This window comes from Sceloporus undulatus, chromosome 4, assembly GCF_019175285.1.
Source record: "Sceloporus undulatus isolate JIND9_A2432 ecotype Alabama chromosome 4, SceUnd_v1.1, whole genome shotgun sequence".
Taxonomy (NCBI): Eukaryota; Metazoa; Chordata; class Lepidosauria; order Squamata; family Phrynosomatidae; genus Sceloporus; species Sceloporus undulatus.
The window spans coordinates 30,802,618-30,820,411 of record NC_056525.1 but is presented as its reverse complement, the minus strand read 5'-3'; the positions used below and the strand labels follow the sequence as shown (position 1 = coordinate 30,820,411).

Genomic DNA, 17,794 nt, shown 5'->3' with positions numbered 1-17,794 from the left:
AATAATAATAATAATAATAATAATAATAATAATAATAATAATAATAATAATTTTCTTACCCACGTCTCCCCATGGATCAAAGTGGGGAGAAAACAATAATTAACGGACAAACAACTTTAGTTAAAACATGTCATTTAAAACACATATCAAAAAGTATCCTTTTTCAGTGCGCTCCTTTCTACAGCTTATATTTATCCTAAGATGACCACTGTTTTTTGAGTGTTTCTTTCTGGAGTTTTTTCTTGACCTTTGACTTTCTAGTATCCCTAAGGATTATTGTGCTTTTATGAACATGATAGAAATCACTCACAAGCTGGTGAGAACAAAGGCTGTAAAAGTACCCCATGTTCAGCTGGCTAGTTGCCTATGAGAAAGCAAACCCTTGGGGGAGCTAATGATTTTATAGTGGCAATAAATATTTCCATTTCTCTAGCATGTTTTATCCCAAGATCCTTGAGATGAATAGAGATTTGTGCAGGGAGAGGGTATGTTCACAGGGAGTTAGTCGTTTACTAATTTGGGGGTGGAATCTGTAATAGTAAAGTATAGAAGCAGGGCTTTTTGAGTGGTTTGTTAGTAACTCTGATAACTGTATCAACAAAAGAGGGGCAATCAAATGAGAAACTCGTGTGTGAACAGTACATTTATGTCCCTTCTTTTTTTAAAAAAATATTTAATTCATATTTATATTCAAATTACAAAAACACTTTATTTTCAAGTCCATAGTGCTACAATACAATAAGGTACATTTATGTCTTGAGGTAACTGATGGGAAGTAGTCAGGGTTTTTTTTCTGGGCAAGAGTTCAGACTGATTTTTGCAAACCCTCCAACATTTTGCAGATAAAAACCACAATATATGAACAATACCAGAGTATGGTCAAAATAGCAAATGTTATTAAAGAGGAAGAACATGCAAGCTAGGAGAGGCTGCAGGAGTTTTCTTTTGCCTGAGTCTACATGGAAGGAAAGATTGCACTTCCTCCTCTTTTCCTGTCTGCTGAGTTAACTGAATGCAAGCTACCTTTGCTCAGTTTGCAGCAATGAAAGTAAACTGGGAACAAAGTGGGAGGAGGAGAGAGAAACTAGGACATTTCAAAAACATCTGCAAAAGTATAACCAGAGAAGATTAATAATCAGGCCCACTCCTACCAAGCCGAATCAGATGGAGGCTCTGTTGTTGCAAGGAAGCTGTTATATTCAAGTCTTCTTGTATTACAAAACAGAATTAAAGAAGGACTTGCAACAAAATGTTGTAGTGAGGAAATGTTGCAGTGATATCCTTTTCAGGATATTCCATTTCATCCTCTTTCTCCTGTTTTGCCTTTCTCTCACCAACAGACGGTCAGCAAGTGACCTGTGGCCACTGAATTCTCAGTTCGCCTTTACATTTATTGTTTTTCCTAATGATATTTCTATTTCTGCAAAACTTCGTTTTGTACTAGGCTTGTTTTTCACCCTTGTAGATTTCAAACAGCAGTGACAATTCCTTTAAGAATTATATAAGTGTCTGTGCCTCAGCTGGTTGAAGTTTTAGAGCAATCGTGTAAAAAAGCTGTGGTGTCCATTGGTAATTATTATTAATAAACATGTTGGTACTCGTACTGGATACTGACACATTTACCAGCTCTTTCTGGGTTGCAGTTGTATAATAGCATTCCTATGAACTCAAAAATTCTGCCTGAGTGTCTCCCGAGAGGTTGCAAAAGTTTTTGGGCTATAGCTCTTGGCTTGTGTTCATTAATTGCCAGCTGCAATAATAAAATAAAAATAAAAATGTGGACATAGAGACACAGGGGACAGGAGACAGAATTGACAGAAGGAAGTACTTTTCACGAGTGCTGATTTAACTTTAGGAATTCATTGCTCCAAGGCACTGGCTCAGATGTCTTTAAAAGGGAATTAGACACACAGATTTGTAGGGTTTATTTATTTATTAATTGTTTATTAGTTATATTTATCTCCATCCTTTCCTTCTGTGAGCTCAAGAAAGTCTCCGCTTCCTCACTTTAGCTTTACAAAACCCTGCAAAATAGGACAGGCTGAGCAAGACTAAGACTGCTGCCACACCACAGAATTAGTGCCTTTTGACACTGGTATAACTGCCATGCCTCAATGTTTGGAATCCTGGGTTTGTAGTTGGGTGTAACAGCAGAGCTCTGTGATAGAGAAGGCTAAATATCTCACAAAACTACAAACCCCAGAATTCCATAGCATTGAGCCATGGCCATTAAAGCAGTGTCAAACTGCATTAATTTTGCAGTGTAGATGCAGCCTGACTGGCCTATGGTCACCCAGTGAATTTGGATAATTGCAGACGATATCCAGGATCATTCAAGTTTCAGATGACATCTCCCAATATTCCCCACCCAGCATGGCCAATAAACCTATGAAAATTCATATTTCAATGTTAAAGAGTTGTATATTTGTGGGATATTGTATACAACACTTGGAAACGTTACTTTTTGAGGATATAGTTCCCAGAACACACACATAGGGAGCATCTAAACTGCAGACGTGACTTTAAGTGCTATAGAATCCTGAGATATGTAGTTATACCAGATCTCTAGCCTTCACTGCCAAGAAGTGTTGGGGCCTAACAATAATACAAATCCCAGGATTCTGTAGGATAGCAATAGCAAGTACATTTCTATACTGCTTTTCAGTGCACTTAAGCACTCCCTAAGCAGTTTACAATGTGTAAGCCAATTGCCTCCAGTAAGCTGGGTACTCATTTTAGTGACCTGTGGAAGGATGCAAGGTTTAGTGGACTCTGGCACCCTGCATGGGATCAAACTCACAACCTTGTGGCTGTGAATGGCTGCATTACCGGCATTTAACCACTGCAAAAGAGCCATGGTCATTAAAGTGGTGTCAAACTGCATTACTTCAACAATGTAGATGATCCCATAGATACACAGAGATTCTGGAAGTTGTCATTGGATATATGCCACTTAATTCCTGCTTTCATTCGTTAAATTAAAGTGTGGGGCAAATGTCACTAGTTACAAGAGACAGTCCCTAGGTTCTGAAACGTCTCTCTGGTTAAAATATTTTTTTTGCTCTGGTGAAAAATGGTAGAAGAGAATCCCTTTACAATGGTTGGACAAATGGGGTGGGTGAAAGGGGCAATTTTTATCCCACATCCCTACACTTGGGCAGTTTGATTTTCTTAATTTTCTGCTGCACTACATATACCTTGGGAATTCATCTTCTATTGTCTTTCACCTGAAAGTGAAGCACACCTGGACATGTTATACCATTTGAAAATTGGGAAAAAGCATGGATGCAGTCAAATAAATTTACATGCTCCCAAGACTTAAAAGAAAATTATTTAAAAATAGCCAATAGATGGTATTACACCCCATTGAGACTTTCAAAAATATATGGAATACAAGAAAATTTATGTTGGAAATGTCAATTTAAAATAGGGTCCTACTATCACGTGTGGTGGACATGTACAAAAATTAAGAAATTCTGGAATAGAATACATGAAGAGATTCAAAAGATAATTGATTTAAAATTTCCATGTACTCTGGAATTTTACTTACTTAATATGACCTCGGTATTAGGAACAGAAAAGGAAAAGAAATACTGGAGACTGGTATTGTATTTGATAACATCAGCTCGAATTGTCTTGGCCAGACATTGGAAATTGAAAACAACACCTAATATAGAGGAATGGTTGGAAAAAATAGTGGAAGTGAGAGAATTGGATAAAATAACGGTGTGGAATAGAAAAAAATCAACAGACTATTGGGAAAGAGAATGGCAACCCTTAACAATGTACTTGAATAATTTAGGTGGGAAAAAAATGTAAGAACATATGAGGAAAACATAAATGGATAATGGTTAATATTTTGTTATTTGTGTAAACGAAAGGGAAGGAGATTGGGAAGAAGGGAATAGAAGTTAGAACGGAAGTTCATCGGGAGATGTATGTATGTACAGTTTATAAGAAATGAATTGGTGATGTTAATTTGTATATAATATTGTACATGTGAAAAAGATAAAAACAATTAAAAAAAAAGAAAGAAAGTGAAGCACACCCTGGACCAGGGGCTCCATATAGCCAATAGAGAAGTGAGTTGGTTCATTTGCTGAGGATGGTCTGGATAGAATTGGATTTTTTGTGGGAGGGGCAGTTCTACCATTGGCCATGACATGATACTGGATCTCATCAGGCAAAGGGCTGGAATGTTTTTCTGCCTTGTAGCACATGCTGCATCATTTACCCCTACGCGGTGGAATGACCTGCCGGCAGAGATTTGATAGCTGAATGTGCTGTCCGGTTTAAAAAAAGCATTAGGATTTTTAAATTGTGAATTTTAAATGATGAATTTTAAATTTGTATTATTTTAAATATGTATGAGGGTGTTGAGTGGCACTTTGGGCTAGCCTGGACCTGAACTAGGGTTCAGTGGGCTGAGCGTTTACATGCTCAAAGCCCTTGTGCTGGCACCCAGGCACCATCTTAGCGCACGCCCGACCAGATGGTGGGCGCCATGATGACATCACTCAACTTCTTACTCAGCTGATGTCCAGGAACCTTACATGAGGGGTTTGAGAAGAGTTGTTGTTGCTAACCTCTATGGTTTCATATACATTCTTGGGGAGGAGGGGAAATGTCATGTATGTAACTTACTTCTTATTTATTTATTTATTATTATTTATTTATGGTATTTATACCCCGCCCTTCAACCCTAAAGGCTATCAGAGTGGCTTACAATTATTATTTTTAATTAGACGGTTGTTCTTCGTTCTAGGTACTTACCAAGGCCAGTTCACCAATGGCATGCGCCATGGTTATGGCATCCGGCAGAGTGTCCCATATGGCATTGCGGCTGTTGTCCGCAATCCTCTGAGGACCTCCCTCACCTCCCTCCGTAGTGAGCACAGCAATGGTACCCTGCTGCAACATGACTCTCCATCCGCTACCCTGGAGAATGTTCCCATGGCACCGACTATCACACGGGGAGGCTTTGCTCTCAGCTTGTATGCAGATGCTGATGCTACCAAGCTGAAGAAAGGAGGGCTCTTCCGGAGAAGCTCCTTGTTTGGGAAGCTGAAGAAATCTGACTCCAAGACTTCCTTGGCCAGCCAGAAGAGTCGACTCAGCTTCCTCAAGAGTGAGAGTGGTATGAGCTCCACTGGTAGTGATGCCACCTCCACTGCCAGCCTGGGAGAAGGAGCAGAGAGTGAGGACTTCCCACCTTTTGATGCTGATATCGATGCCACCACTACAGAGTCCTACATGGGTGAGTGGAAGAATGACAAGCGCTCAGGATTTGGTGTTAGTGAGCGATCAAGCGGTCTGAAGTATGAGGGTGAATGGCTGGATAATGTACGGCATGGATATGGTTGCACCACGTTGCCTGATGGTAAGAAGGAAGAAGGAAAATACCGAATGAATGTCCTCATCAAAGGCATGAAGAAGCGGGTGATACCTCTGAAAAGTGCCAAGATAAGGCAGAAAGTGGACCGGAGTGTGGAAGGGGCTCAGAGGGCAGCAGCCATTGCCAGACAGAAATCTGAGATTGCAGCTTCTCGGTAAGAGCCTAGAAACCACCACCTCACATTTCATGTTTAAATGAATAAATGTTTGAAATTCATGATAAAATTTAAGTGTACATAGAGTTTGGAGGTATCACATCATAAAAAACATAAAACATTTAACAAGTTACAGGGACAATAATCAGGCCAAAACAAAACCACATTTCAAAAGTAATTTTTGGAATGGGGTCACAGTTACCTTATGAGTGGGTGATATTTTCTAATTATGTTCAAAATGTAGTTTTAAATGCCATTTTTAGAGGTGTTTTGATTGGAATTTTTCAATCTTTATGCCAGTCTTTTATCAATCCTAAATTATTTGGTTTTCTAAATGTAATAGAAAAGTAACCTTCTGGGTAGTACATAATGTAATGAATTAGTTTTCAAATAGTGCATTTAATGACAACAGATAACTTTTTAAACACTGTAACAAGCAGTGGGAGCAGGGTTTTTTTAAATTAAATATTCAAGCTCTGGACAAAAACACATTAAAATAAACCTTGGTTTATGACAGATCAGATTTATAATACTCAGAAACTGAATTATTGCACCCAAATGATAAATCTTTGTAGGTAAATAATTTTGTGCCCTATTATGTTCTGACAAAATTGTTATGCAGTGATGGATGGAGACCATCAGAAGAATAACTGGAGTCTTCAAAAGACACAACTGATTTGTAACTATCATATATGAATGACATTGCTGTCTACAGTTTCACCGAGAAGTACTTTTTTTGAAGGGGCAATGGCTTTGGGAATAATAACCCTTTGGGGAGGAAGAGGCACTTGGGGAAATTAGCTAAATATGAACATGTGAAGTTGCCTTATTCTGATTCATCCTGGGTATACGTAGCTCAATAGTAGCTCTTCAAGACTTAAATGAGAGGTGGGCAAGCTTAATACTGATGTGTAATGTTCCAGTAATCAGGTTTTGCAAAGATCCAGCATATTCTGATGGCCACAAAATTATATTTATGCGTGTTAGATTGATGTTGGTAGATTTAATACCAAAACCATGCTAGTAACTTGCCCTTGTGTTGAACAGATGGCACCAGTTTCATATGCAGATAAATAAATAAATAAAATTGTACCCAAAATCAAAACAGTGGGGAGGGGGAGAGAAGCAATGATCAAGTTGGGATGTTCAAGAAATAAACAACCAGATTGCATGGATACATCAAGAGTCTATATGCCAATATTTATATATTTAGAAATGAAGAAGCTACATTATATTACATTACATTAAAGGCAGATAGGCATAAAACAGTTGATAAATCCAAGAAATATGTAGCCCTTTGAAGTCCAGATATTGTTGGACTGCAATGTCCATAATCCCTAGCCACAGTGTAGCCAGTGATAAGGGATCATCAGAGTTGCAGTCCTATATTATTTGGCAAGTCCCACCTTCACAGCCTCAGAACAAGGCAAAGGCAAACCTTGCTCTGAACAAATCCAAGAAATCCCCATGAAAAGTTTGCCTTAGTGTCACCATTAGTTAGAACCAACTTGAAGGCACACAACAAGGAAAACATTCCCCATCCACATACAGAGAAAACCTTCTGAACGATAAAGATAGAAATGGTCAGATTACATTTCATGCTTCTTCACTGTGAAGTGTTTGTAAAATCATAGAATCACAGAGTTGGAAGAGACCACAAGGGACATCCAGTCCAACCCCCTGCCATGCAGGAAATCTAAATCAAAACATCCCCGACAGATGGCCATCCAGCCTCTGTTTAAAGACCTCCAAAGAAGGAGACTCCACCACACTTCGAGGAAGTGTCGAACAGCTCTTAGTGCCAGGAAGTTCTTCCTAATGATAAAGTGAAATCTCTTTTCCTGTAGTTTGCATCCATTGCTTACCATCACTGTGTTATCTACTTCAAATGAATAGTCTGAAATCCATCTGTTATACAAGTCAATACTGGTGTCATTGCCCAGTGATACAATCTATTTTTTGAAGTTCTTGAATTCATGGCCCATTTCCCCCATGAGTAGACAAAGTATGGCCCTGGGGATAGGTGTAGACCCTTGTTTTTGTGACCATCAACCTCTCAGATTCTCGTGTGTGTGTGTGTGTGTGTGCCTTCAAGTTATCAACTTACAGTGGCTCCTTGAATTTCACAGGGTTTTTTTAGGCAAAGAATACTCAGAGGTGGTTCTGGCAGTTTCATCCTTTGAAATATAGCTCACAGCACCTAGTATTCATTAATGGTCTACTATCCAAGTCTGATCCTGTTTATCTTCTAAGATCATATAGGATCTGGTGCCTTTAAAGTATTGACTGCTCCTTTTTTCTGTTACCACAAAAAATGAATGGCCTTTCCTGGCTGCTTTCTGGACTAGTAGTTGAAATTTCCCCTTCAGTAGGTGGCAGACCACCCCTGCTTAACATTTAAGAAATACCCAGTTTTCACCACCAGAAATGGACTCTAAGCCACTTTTGAGTTACATAATTTTCAAGAGCTGCAGGAATTGCCAAAAACTATCTCCCAGACCAGGTTCCCCACTCCTGTGTCCTGCATCAGAAAGAGTGAGGCAGCTGCCTCAAATGGTGGAACACATTTGGGCGGTCTGTAAAATGCCACAGATTGCTGGGTAGACAGAGGGTAGGCAGTGGTTATGGGTAGTCAGAGAAGAGAGGGATGATACTGATGTGAAGGCAGTCACAGTATGTTTCAGGTTGGGGAAAAGAGAGCTTAAATCTTAAGCATCTCCCATTAAAAGTACCATGGCAGCCAGATCCATTTGCTAATGAGCTTGTACAAGTCAGCATAGATAATACTGCACTGATAATACAAGACAGATAATGTTGAGTTACATGAACCAGCATCTGGAGGCACATTTTTCCTTGTTATCAGCTTCAGCGTGTGTGTGTGTATTTTGTAGATCCAGCCTTCTCATTCTGTAATGGTTCAATTTTTAATATCTAAAACAAATTGCCGGCCATTCTCCCTTCTTTGATGAAATTTGTTTTCCAAAGCTGTGCTTGAATGTAGAAGAGGTCTCTGAGTCAAAAATACATATTGAAGAAACTCTTTAGAAATGTGACAAATTATTTACTTGTGTGCCGTTTCATTTCCAGTTGTTAGCAAATGTATGATTTAATCTCAATGTATCCACAGACTTTTGCAAGATGGCTGTTTACATTATTTTGAATTACAGACTTTTGCATGAACGGTTTCCTTAACTAACGTTTACTTGCCTTGAATTTTACTGTAATAGAATTACAGATTTAGATATTTGAGGCCCTGAAGTCAGGGCTGCTTGTATACTAACAATTTTCATAATCCCTGGGGACTGATTTTATCACTCAGTCTTATTTAGAATACTTTGCTTCATTCTGCAGTTTGCATCATTTGTGAAGCAACCAGTGGCTGGAAACTGCATAGATGTGTCTGCATTGATATTGTTTATATAGTGTATAATACTGTTACATTTTACAAATTTAAAAAAGTTCTTATTATAACCATATTGAATAGTAGAAATATCTTCACTGATTTCCTTTCAATATATTTTGTTTGTTTATTCATTTATTACCTACCTTGATTATAAATTTGCCTTTCTTTATCCTATTCTCTGATTACCTATTTCTGGTTGTTGCTAAACAGTCATTTTCCTTAGATAAAACCAGTGACTTTTTCACACTACACCGTTATAACACTATGAGTCAACTTTGGGAATTATAGTCTGGAAAAGCACTAGTTCTTTCCCAGAGGTCTAAATGTCTGTATGTATGTGCCTTCAAGTCGGTTGTTCACTTATGGCAAAGCCATGAATATAATAGGATTTTCTTAGGCAAGGAATACTCAGAGGTGGTTTGGCTAGTTCCTTCCTCTGAAATATAGCCTACCACAGCACCTGGTATTCATTGGTTATCTCCCATCTGAGTACTTATCAAAGCTGTGCCTGCTTTTCTAAATGTTGTTTTTTGTGGGTTTTTCGGGCTATATGGCCATGTTCTAGCAGAGTTTCTTTCTGACATTTCCTGCGGCTGTGAGAGGGTCTCTCTGATCCTTGGCTCTGAGTGAAGCATTTGCTGGATTTTCTTCATTAGCAAGAATAGGCAAAGTGGTGAGGAAGCACCACATGCAAATGGTTTACAAACTGACGAAGAAAATCCAGCAAATGCTTTGCTCAGCCAAGGACCAGATAATCCCTCTCACAGCTGCAGGAGTTTACCGCGTACAATGCAGCTGCGGACAAGTCTACATAGGGACCACCAAATGCAGTGTGCAAACAAAAATCAAGGAACACGAGAGGCACTGCAGACTGGGCCAGCCAGAAAAATCAGCAGTAGCAGAACATGCCACAAACCATCCTGGGCATAAAATACTGTTTGAAAACACTGAAGTTCTGGACCATGCCAACCACTACCATGTCAGGATGCACAGGGAAGCCATTGAGATCCACAAACACCTGGACAATTTCAACAGGAAAGAGGAATCCTTTAAAGTAAACAAGGTTTGGCTGCCAGTCCTGAAAGATAGCAAGATAAAGACTCAACAAATGCAAATGAGAAATCTGCCAGGGTCAGGGGTTTCCCAGCAGACAATGAGCACTAATCAAGCAGACATTAATCCTCTTGTACAGACCCTCACACCCTGAGGACTGCAATTAGCAACAAACATATACATGCAAATCACTCCTGCCTTTCCAGGTCACACAATATATATAGCCAAGTCCTTTCCAGGCAAACATTCTCTGAAGATGCCAGCCACAGATGCTGGCGAAATGTCAGAAAGAAACTCTGCTAGAACATGGCCACATAGCCCGAAAAACCCACAAAAAACTATGGATGCTGTCCATGAAAGCCTTCGACTTCACTTTCTAAATGTTGTTTGTTGTTGTGGTGTGCCTCCAAGTCATTCCTGACTTATGGCGACCCTAAGGCAAACCTACCATGGGGGTTTCTTGGCAAGATTTGTTCAAAGGAGGTTTGCCATTTCCTTCCCTTGAGGCTGAGAGCCTGTGACTTTTCAAAATACTCATCTCTAAATTCCAGAACCCCAAATCCCATAGGTTGTTTGCATGGCAGTTAAGATGGAACTGTAGTGCTACAACTGGGTAGTGTGAAACGGCCACCTTTGGTCTCTGAGCTCATCTTTTACCAATGATAGAAGTAGCCTCAGCAGCAAATACAGAACCAGGCAGACAAACATCAATGAGAAACAACCCAAGTTAAAATAATGGAGCTGCGTTAGGGTAGCATGACATGCCCAGTTGCTCCTTCCATTCATTTCAGTGAGGCTTATGCAGGCTAATCTCCTGGTATCCTTGTTTGATCTATGAAGTGCAATCCTCTTGGTTGATTATTGATTGATGAATTGATTGATTGATTTGTAATATTTGTATTTACAGTATTTTATAGAAGTTTCTATGCCGATATATATTAAATGCAGATGTAATAAAATAAAAAACAATAAAAAACAATTAAAAGGATAAATACTTCAAAACAGCACACACAAAAAGAGCAATTATCATCTGAGGAAAGCTTCAGCTGTTGTCATAAACCTGAATATAGTCTCAGATACCAAGGGTCAAGTGTTCCAAAATAAGTTACACCACTGAGAAGGTCTGCTTTCTTGATGTGCTGGCATTCTGTGGGTTGCCAGACAACCAGTGATACCTTTATTTAGAACCTCTGGCATATACAGGATGGCCGTCTGTGTGATCAGGGGTCTAATAACTTTGTCCATCTATTCCATTTTCTGTTTTCCAACAGTCAATCAGCATTCTCTTGCCAGAAACACCAGTCATTTGGATGTTTTAGGTTGTTTCTTCTGACTAGGGTCTCTAATATTCTGTAATATACCAATGCTACTTGGAATTTTGTGTTCAGTAATTAAAAGCAAGAAAATTAAAAGTAACACAGGTGTGGTACCTCCCCAAAAAGGTGGCCTGGAGGCGTCCGTTTTTCTTCCAGAGGGACACCGCAGCAGCCAAACCACGTGGCATCCCTCAGGAGTGAAAAGAACCCGCGAAAAGCAGGTTCTTTCTAAGGCGCCTGACACATGTCACGAGTGCACCATTGGCATGCCAGTGATGTAAGCGACACACAGTGACGTCTGTATGCTGCGCATCGCTTACGTCAAGATGGCAGCCTCCGTATGGATGGCAGGCCACCATTAGGCTGCCACCGTGATATGCTAGGGTTCCGGAGCATGCAATTGCTGCATGCTCCGGAATCCTAGTATCAGCGGTTGCACACCACTTTTGGCCCGTCTGTGGATATGGAGGGCTGACTGTGTATTAAAACAGTAACAGCAGCTAATTATTGTTTAATACAACTTTCCAAGCTGTCCTCTGAACATCAGACATAGAATGAAAACAGCAACAGCAGCAATAATAAGAGCAACATTACCAGCCATCAGGATCTTCTAAGTGATTCATGTATCTTGGCAAAGTATTAAATTGCAGCCAACAGATCTCTGCAGTAATACATCTTGCTTCAGAAGAGATCATCACATGACTTTTCCTGTCAACAAAACTAATATTCCTGTGAGGCATGAACAAGGAATTACAATTTTGATTAAGAGCTTCATTTTGTAAGCTTGTTTTTACATTGATCCATTTAACTGAGTATAAAATAAACATGTCTTTCATTGCTGTGACGTGCAGACAGGCTTTATTCTTATGTGCCTTCAAGTTGTTTCCAACTTATGGCAACCCAAAGGTGAACCTATAGTGGAGTTTTCTGGAACTGAAAATGTGTGACTTGCCCGAAGTCACCCAGTGGTTACCCAGTCACCTATAGCCAAATGGGCAATTGAGCCCTGATCTCCAGTCATAGTCAGTCCATCACTCAAACCATTACATCACACTGGATGTAGACAGGTATTTTTGCAACTTTTCTCAGTAAAATCCATATGAGATGACTGGTTCCTCATGTGGAAACTGTGAATACACCATTCACAACCAATGTTACACATTGGAGTTTATCACACAGAGGCCCTTCCATGTGGTAAACGTCACGCAAGCGCCACCCAAACGTCACGCAAGTGCTGCACAAACATCATGCAAGCGCCATGGGGGATTATGATTCTACTTTTCCTAGCCCGAGAGCTTGAGTACACCATGCAATTACAAACTCCCAAGTATCCCAAGTGCTCTGAAACCGCCCCCAAACTGGTGCAAAGGGGTGGTCTGTTTCGCCCCTTAATAAACCAATTTTATTTGTATTTTTAAAATAAGAAGTTGCTAATGAATTAGCAGGTGAGGTGACACAAATAAAATGAATTAGTTCCAACAGAAATGGTTCTAAACTCTGTAGCCTCAGTCCATGTATGATAATTATATATCAAAAATGGACAACATTTCCGGGGCTGGGGGGCATTTTTCCATGCACATGACCAAAGAGACAGAGACTAAAGGTAAATGAGCAGAATATACATTTAGTATGAAGAAATAAATTACAGTATTCCCTAAATCCATCATGAATTTACTGATTCTTATTTAAAATATTATTTTAATATTTTAAATATTAATGTATTAATTACAGTCCCTTTAGGACTAACAATTAATTCATTATGCAATAAATTAAGTCCTTTGTAAAGTGGTTTTATTTTGTTATAGAATAATTTTAAATTTTAAATCAGTTTGGGAAATGGTGGACTTGAGCTTATTATGATAGAGTAGCAATGACTGGGGAAATGGCAGGAGAAGCAGCAAATTAAAGGTTTCTCATTCTAATTGTCTGAAGAAATGATTTGTGGTATTTGCAAAATCAAGATTTCTGCTTGACTGGTAATTAGCACTGTAATTGATTAGGTTAGTCAAAAGCAATGTGTCAGTGAGGATCGAGCCACTGATTTTTCATAGTAGATGAGGGTGAGCAGGAAAAAAACAGAAATTGGGAGCAGTCTCCACCATTAGATATCATGTTGGTACGCTCCCCTTTCAAATCAGAGTGAGGAAACTCTGAACCATGGCCTAGGTACAGTCTGTGGGGTCTTAAAGTTTGGAGGTTAAGGCCCTGTGCAGACTGGCCTTAAAGGCCGGGTTGCAGTATCAAAGCACTCCTATGGCGCTGTGTCCGCATAATGCCACAGCACCATGGCTACTATGCCCTATTCAGGGCACAAAAAGGAGCTGCTTTTTGCGTCTTGGAAAGGCCAGATTGGGGCTGCAGCGTGCGATTGCCACAGCCCTGATTTAGCTGTTAAAGGGGCAGCTAGAGGTTGCACCTTCAGGGCTGTCTGGACAGCCTCTAAGTTTCTAATACATAACCATGGAATCATAGAGTTAGAAGAGACTACAAGGGCAGTCCAGTCCAACCCCCAGCCATGCATGAATATACGAATAGCTTCCAACAGATGAGTATCCAGGCTTTGCTTAAAAGCCTGCAAATAAAGAGACTCCACCACACTCCGAGGCAGTGTATTCCACTGTTGAACATTGTTGAACAGATCTTACTGTCAAGAAAGGTCATCCTAATGTTAATGTGGAATCTCTTTTCTTGAAATTTGAATCCATTGCTCCATGTTCTAGGCCCTGTCAGGCCAAATAAAATGGTCTGCCTCTATCCCATTGACAGAAAAACTTGATGATGCATGGTGCAAACCCTGGTTCTGGTGTGAACAGATCATACAGCAGAAGAACTGGGACATTACACCCTTAACACACATTAAAATAATTTTATATTTGCTCTAGATTTTCCAGGAAGATCTGAAATCCTCAGTTCAGATACCAGGTGGCTGATCTCTCCATCTGGTGTGCCCACTGCTGCCAGCAATCACTTGCTTTAAGGTCAGAACGAGGGGCCCAGCTGTGTGCTCGAGGCTGGGTGCCTCATTCTGACCTCAGAATGAAGCAACCCATAGCAGCAGTGGATATGCTGGGCAGCCTAAGTGGAATGCATGCGCGATCTGCTGCCCAGGGTTGGAATGGATGGCCTTGCAATGGGGAAAGCTTGGGGAAGCTCCCAGAACCAGGATCCTCTGAGCTGCCCCCAGGCCAGTACAAACAGGACCCCTATTCTCTGGAACAGCAGAAAACAGTCTTCAATATGACACCCTTTCAAATATTTAAACATGACTATCATGTCACCTCTTAACCTTCTTTGTCTTGATGACATGGACAGAAGTTGCAGATGTCACTGGAATGATGGGAGGGTAACTGTAGGTGGGTTGGGGTCCAAAGAACAGTCTGTTAAAACTTGATCTCAGTTTGTATGCTGTTATTGTTGCTTTTACCATTTTTATGACTGCAGCCATAGATAGGATCTATTCCAAACTATCCCTTCATCCAGCAGTTCCCTTGTTGAGGCTAAATGGTGCTTGTTGTTGTTGTTGTTGTTGTTATTTTATTTATATAGCGCTGTAGATTTGCACAGTGCTATACATAAAAACAATAAATATAAAAGAGTAAACCTGCCTATGGCATACAATGTAATAAATAATAGGATAATACATATAAAATATATAGCAATGCAGGAAATGATTCAATAAAACAGGCAACAAAAGAACATCAAATAGCAAGTGACAGTCATGCAATGCCTGGGAACGCTTCTCTGAACAGGATGGTCTTCAACTCCCTTTTGAAGCTGGTTAAAGAAGTGATGGCCCTTGCTCGCGGGGGAAGAAAGTTCCAGGAGTGAGATGCAGCAAGTGAAAAGAGGCAAATCCGAGATGGGGCAGAGAAAATCCTAGGCTGGGATAGCCGACCTTGACTACCAGAACGGAGGGCCCTAGTGGGAAGGTGAGGAGAAAGAAGGTCTGATAAGTAAGGAGGGGCCAGCCCATGGAGGGCTTTAAATGTCGACAGCAGGAGCTTATACTGAATACTGAAAGGGAGCGGGAGCCAGTGAAGGGATGCCAACAAAGGAGAGATGTGGTCAGAGCAGTGGGCAGATGTGATAGTGCGTGCAGCTGAATGCTGGATAGAAATTAAAGGACGGAGGTGAGAAAGAGGAAGCCCCGCCAGGAGGACGTTACAGTAATCAAGTCGTGAGACCACTAGGGCATGGACCAGAATTGTGGCAGTAGAGGCGGAGAGATATGGTCGGATTTTGGCAATGTTGTATAAAAAGAATCTACAAGCCTTGGCTGTGGTCTGGATCTGAGGGATACACGACAGAGAAGAATCAAAGATAAAACCAAGACTGTGGGCTTGCTGGACTGGTTGAATAGAAATGTTGTCCACGGAGACAGAAAAGGAGTGTTGAAGGGTGGACTTAGGAGGAAAGACAAGAATGTTAGTTGTTGTGTGCCTTCAAGTCATTTCTGACTTAAGTCACTATATGTGACCCTATCATGAGGCTTTCTTGTAAGATTTGGTCAGGGGGAGTTTTCCTTCTCCTTTCTCTAAGGTTGAGAGAATGCAGTTTCCATAGGTCTTCAGAGTCATAATCCAAGACTTAAACCACTGCAAATGCTGGACTACTTCATCCTAGACACCTGCAACATACCTGATGACTGAGGTCTGTGGGGAGAGGACCCCCTTTGTCCTTCTCAGCTGAGGTCCTTCCCAGCTGTGGCACCCCAGTTGTGGAATTCACCCAACTGGCACCAACAAGGGCTTCATTTGGTCCTTTGGCCCTAACTAAATACTTGAGAATGCTTTGCACACGTTTTTTAAACTGTTTATGTGTTTAATGTATTTAGCCTATTTAAATTATCTGCATTATTTTAAATTGCTTCAACCTGTTTATACTAAATTTACTTGTACATCACCTTGACATCTTCTGGAGACCATCTTCTGATACAGGATGGGATAGAAATGATTTAATTAATAAAGATAGCAAACAAATAAATAAATGTCACTATACACTCCACCGTTTCACAGATGAAAACTGGGACATGAGTGGCCAGGAAACATCAGAGCGTGAGTCAAGATTGCAAAAGTTATTAATGAGGAAGAGTGCAGAAGCTAGGAGAAGCTGTAGAAGTTTGCTTTTGCCTGACTTTACTGGGAAAAGCAAGGTTCTGCCTCATCTCTTCCCTCTCCTGATGAGCTAACTATGTACAAACTACTTTTGCACTTTGAACTCAGTTTGTAGCAACTGAGGTAAACTGAGAATAAAGGAGGAAAGTAGGAGACTGAGAGAATAACCCAGACATTTAAAAGCAACTTTAGGAGGAAGTGGTACAACAGAAGGTTAATCGGGACTGCCCCTGTCAAATTGGGACAGTTGGGGGATATGATCACTTTTACAAAATAACCTTTCTGTTTCAAAAAGATGTTTTTAGATGGTTCTTCCAGATTTTTAGGAATAAATCAACAAGATTTTAAGAGAGTGGAATTAAAGAGCTGTTAAACTCAGATGCTGGTGGGAGGTCTGATTTTAAGAGCCAAGGAAGGATGAGAGTGAGCAGACCTGAGCCCTCTGCTCATTTCCTGGCTTACCTTTCTGGGAAGGATTTCCTTTTTGCCTCACTCTGGGCCTCAATATAAAGCAGAAAATGTGTTATTTGTGAGGGAGCCTCTGTGGAGTGTGAGGAATGCAATTTTCTTACCGCAAAGCCTCTTTTACTCTTAAAAGCGTATGTCTCTTTTATGCTTTCAGATCTCAGAAAACTCACTTTTGAGACTACAGTTCCCCAAAATGTCTCAGATCTAGCTGTGATATGTTGAAGATTCTGGATGTTGTAGTTCACAAAAATAAAGATGCCAAATTCTGCTTTCTTCATATGGGATTGGTTTGGTCCTGGGTTTAAAATTCAGGTATAGTAATAGAGCCAGCATGGGATAGTGGACTATGACTCTGGAGACCAAGGTTCATATCCCCTCTTGACCATGGAAACCCATTGGTTGATCTTGGGCAAGTCACATTCAACCTCAGAAGAAGACAAGGGCAAACCTCCTCTGAACTAATGTAGCACTGAAACCACTATACTACCCTGGCTCAATGTAAGGATGGCTGGAGTAAAGAAACAAAATGCAAAGCCAAACATGTCTCTGGGATTAGCAGAAGGCATACTCTCTGATAGTGCAGAATCTTCACTTGTGCTTTCTTCTACATAAAGGCTATAAATAATGGTCCTGCAGCTGCTGAACTCTGCTGAACACCAGCTAGCTTATAAAAAGCCTTTTTATTATTATTATACAGTATTTACACTTCGAATGAAAGGGGGAACTCTGTGGTGGTTTACTTGAGATTGGAATGCATTCCCGGGGGTGGGCGGACTTCATCCCTCCTTTAGCACTGCTTGGACATAATTTCCTATTAAGGAAACTTTTGAGCAAGGGGGAATAGACTCGTAGAGTCATTTTCTTTCTCCTTGTCTGTTGTACAAGTGAAGT

At 40.4% G+C, this 17,794-nt stretch overlaps 2 protein-coding genes across 5 annotated transcripts in view; one reads left to right on the top strand and one right to left on the bottom strand.

The window, feature by feature from the left end:
- Positions 1-17,794, bottom strand: part of GDAP1L1 (ganglioside induced differentiation associated protein 1 like 1) — a 434,104-nt gene that overhangs the window by 133,246 nt on the left and 283,064 nt on the right. The window lies entirely within an intron of this gene.
- The window catches only part of JPH2 (junctophilin 2), a 107,037-nt gene that overhangs the window by 12,209 nt on the left and 77,034 nt on the right, over positions 1-17,794 (top strand). For all 4 annotated transcript variants that reach the window (XM_042461506.1, XM_042461504.1, XM_042461505.1 and 1 more), the window contains one exon: positions 4,766-5,549. In XM_042461506.1, coding sequence (XP_042317440.1) covers positions 4,795-5,549 — 755 coding nt within the window. In that variant the 5' untranslated portion in view covers positions 4,766-4,794. The remainder of the gene's footprint in view (positions 1-4,765; positions 5,550-17,794) is intronic.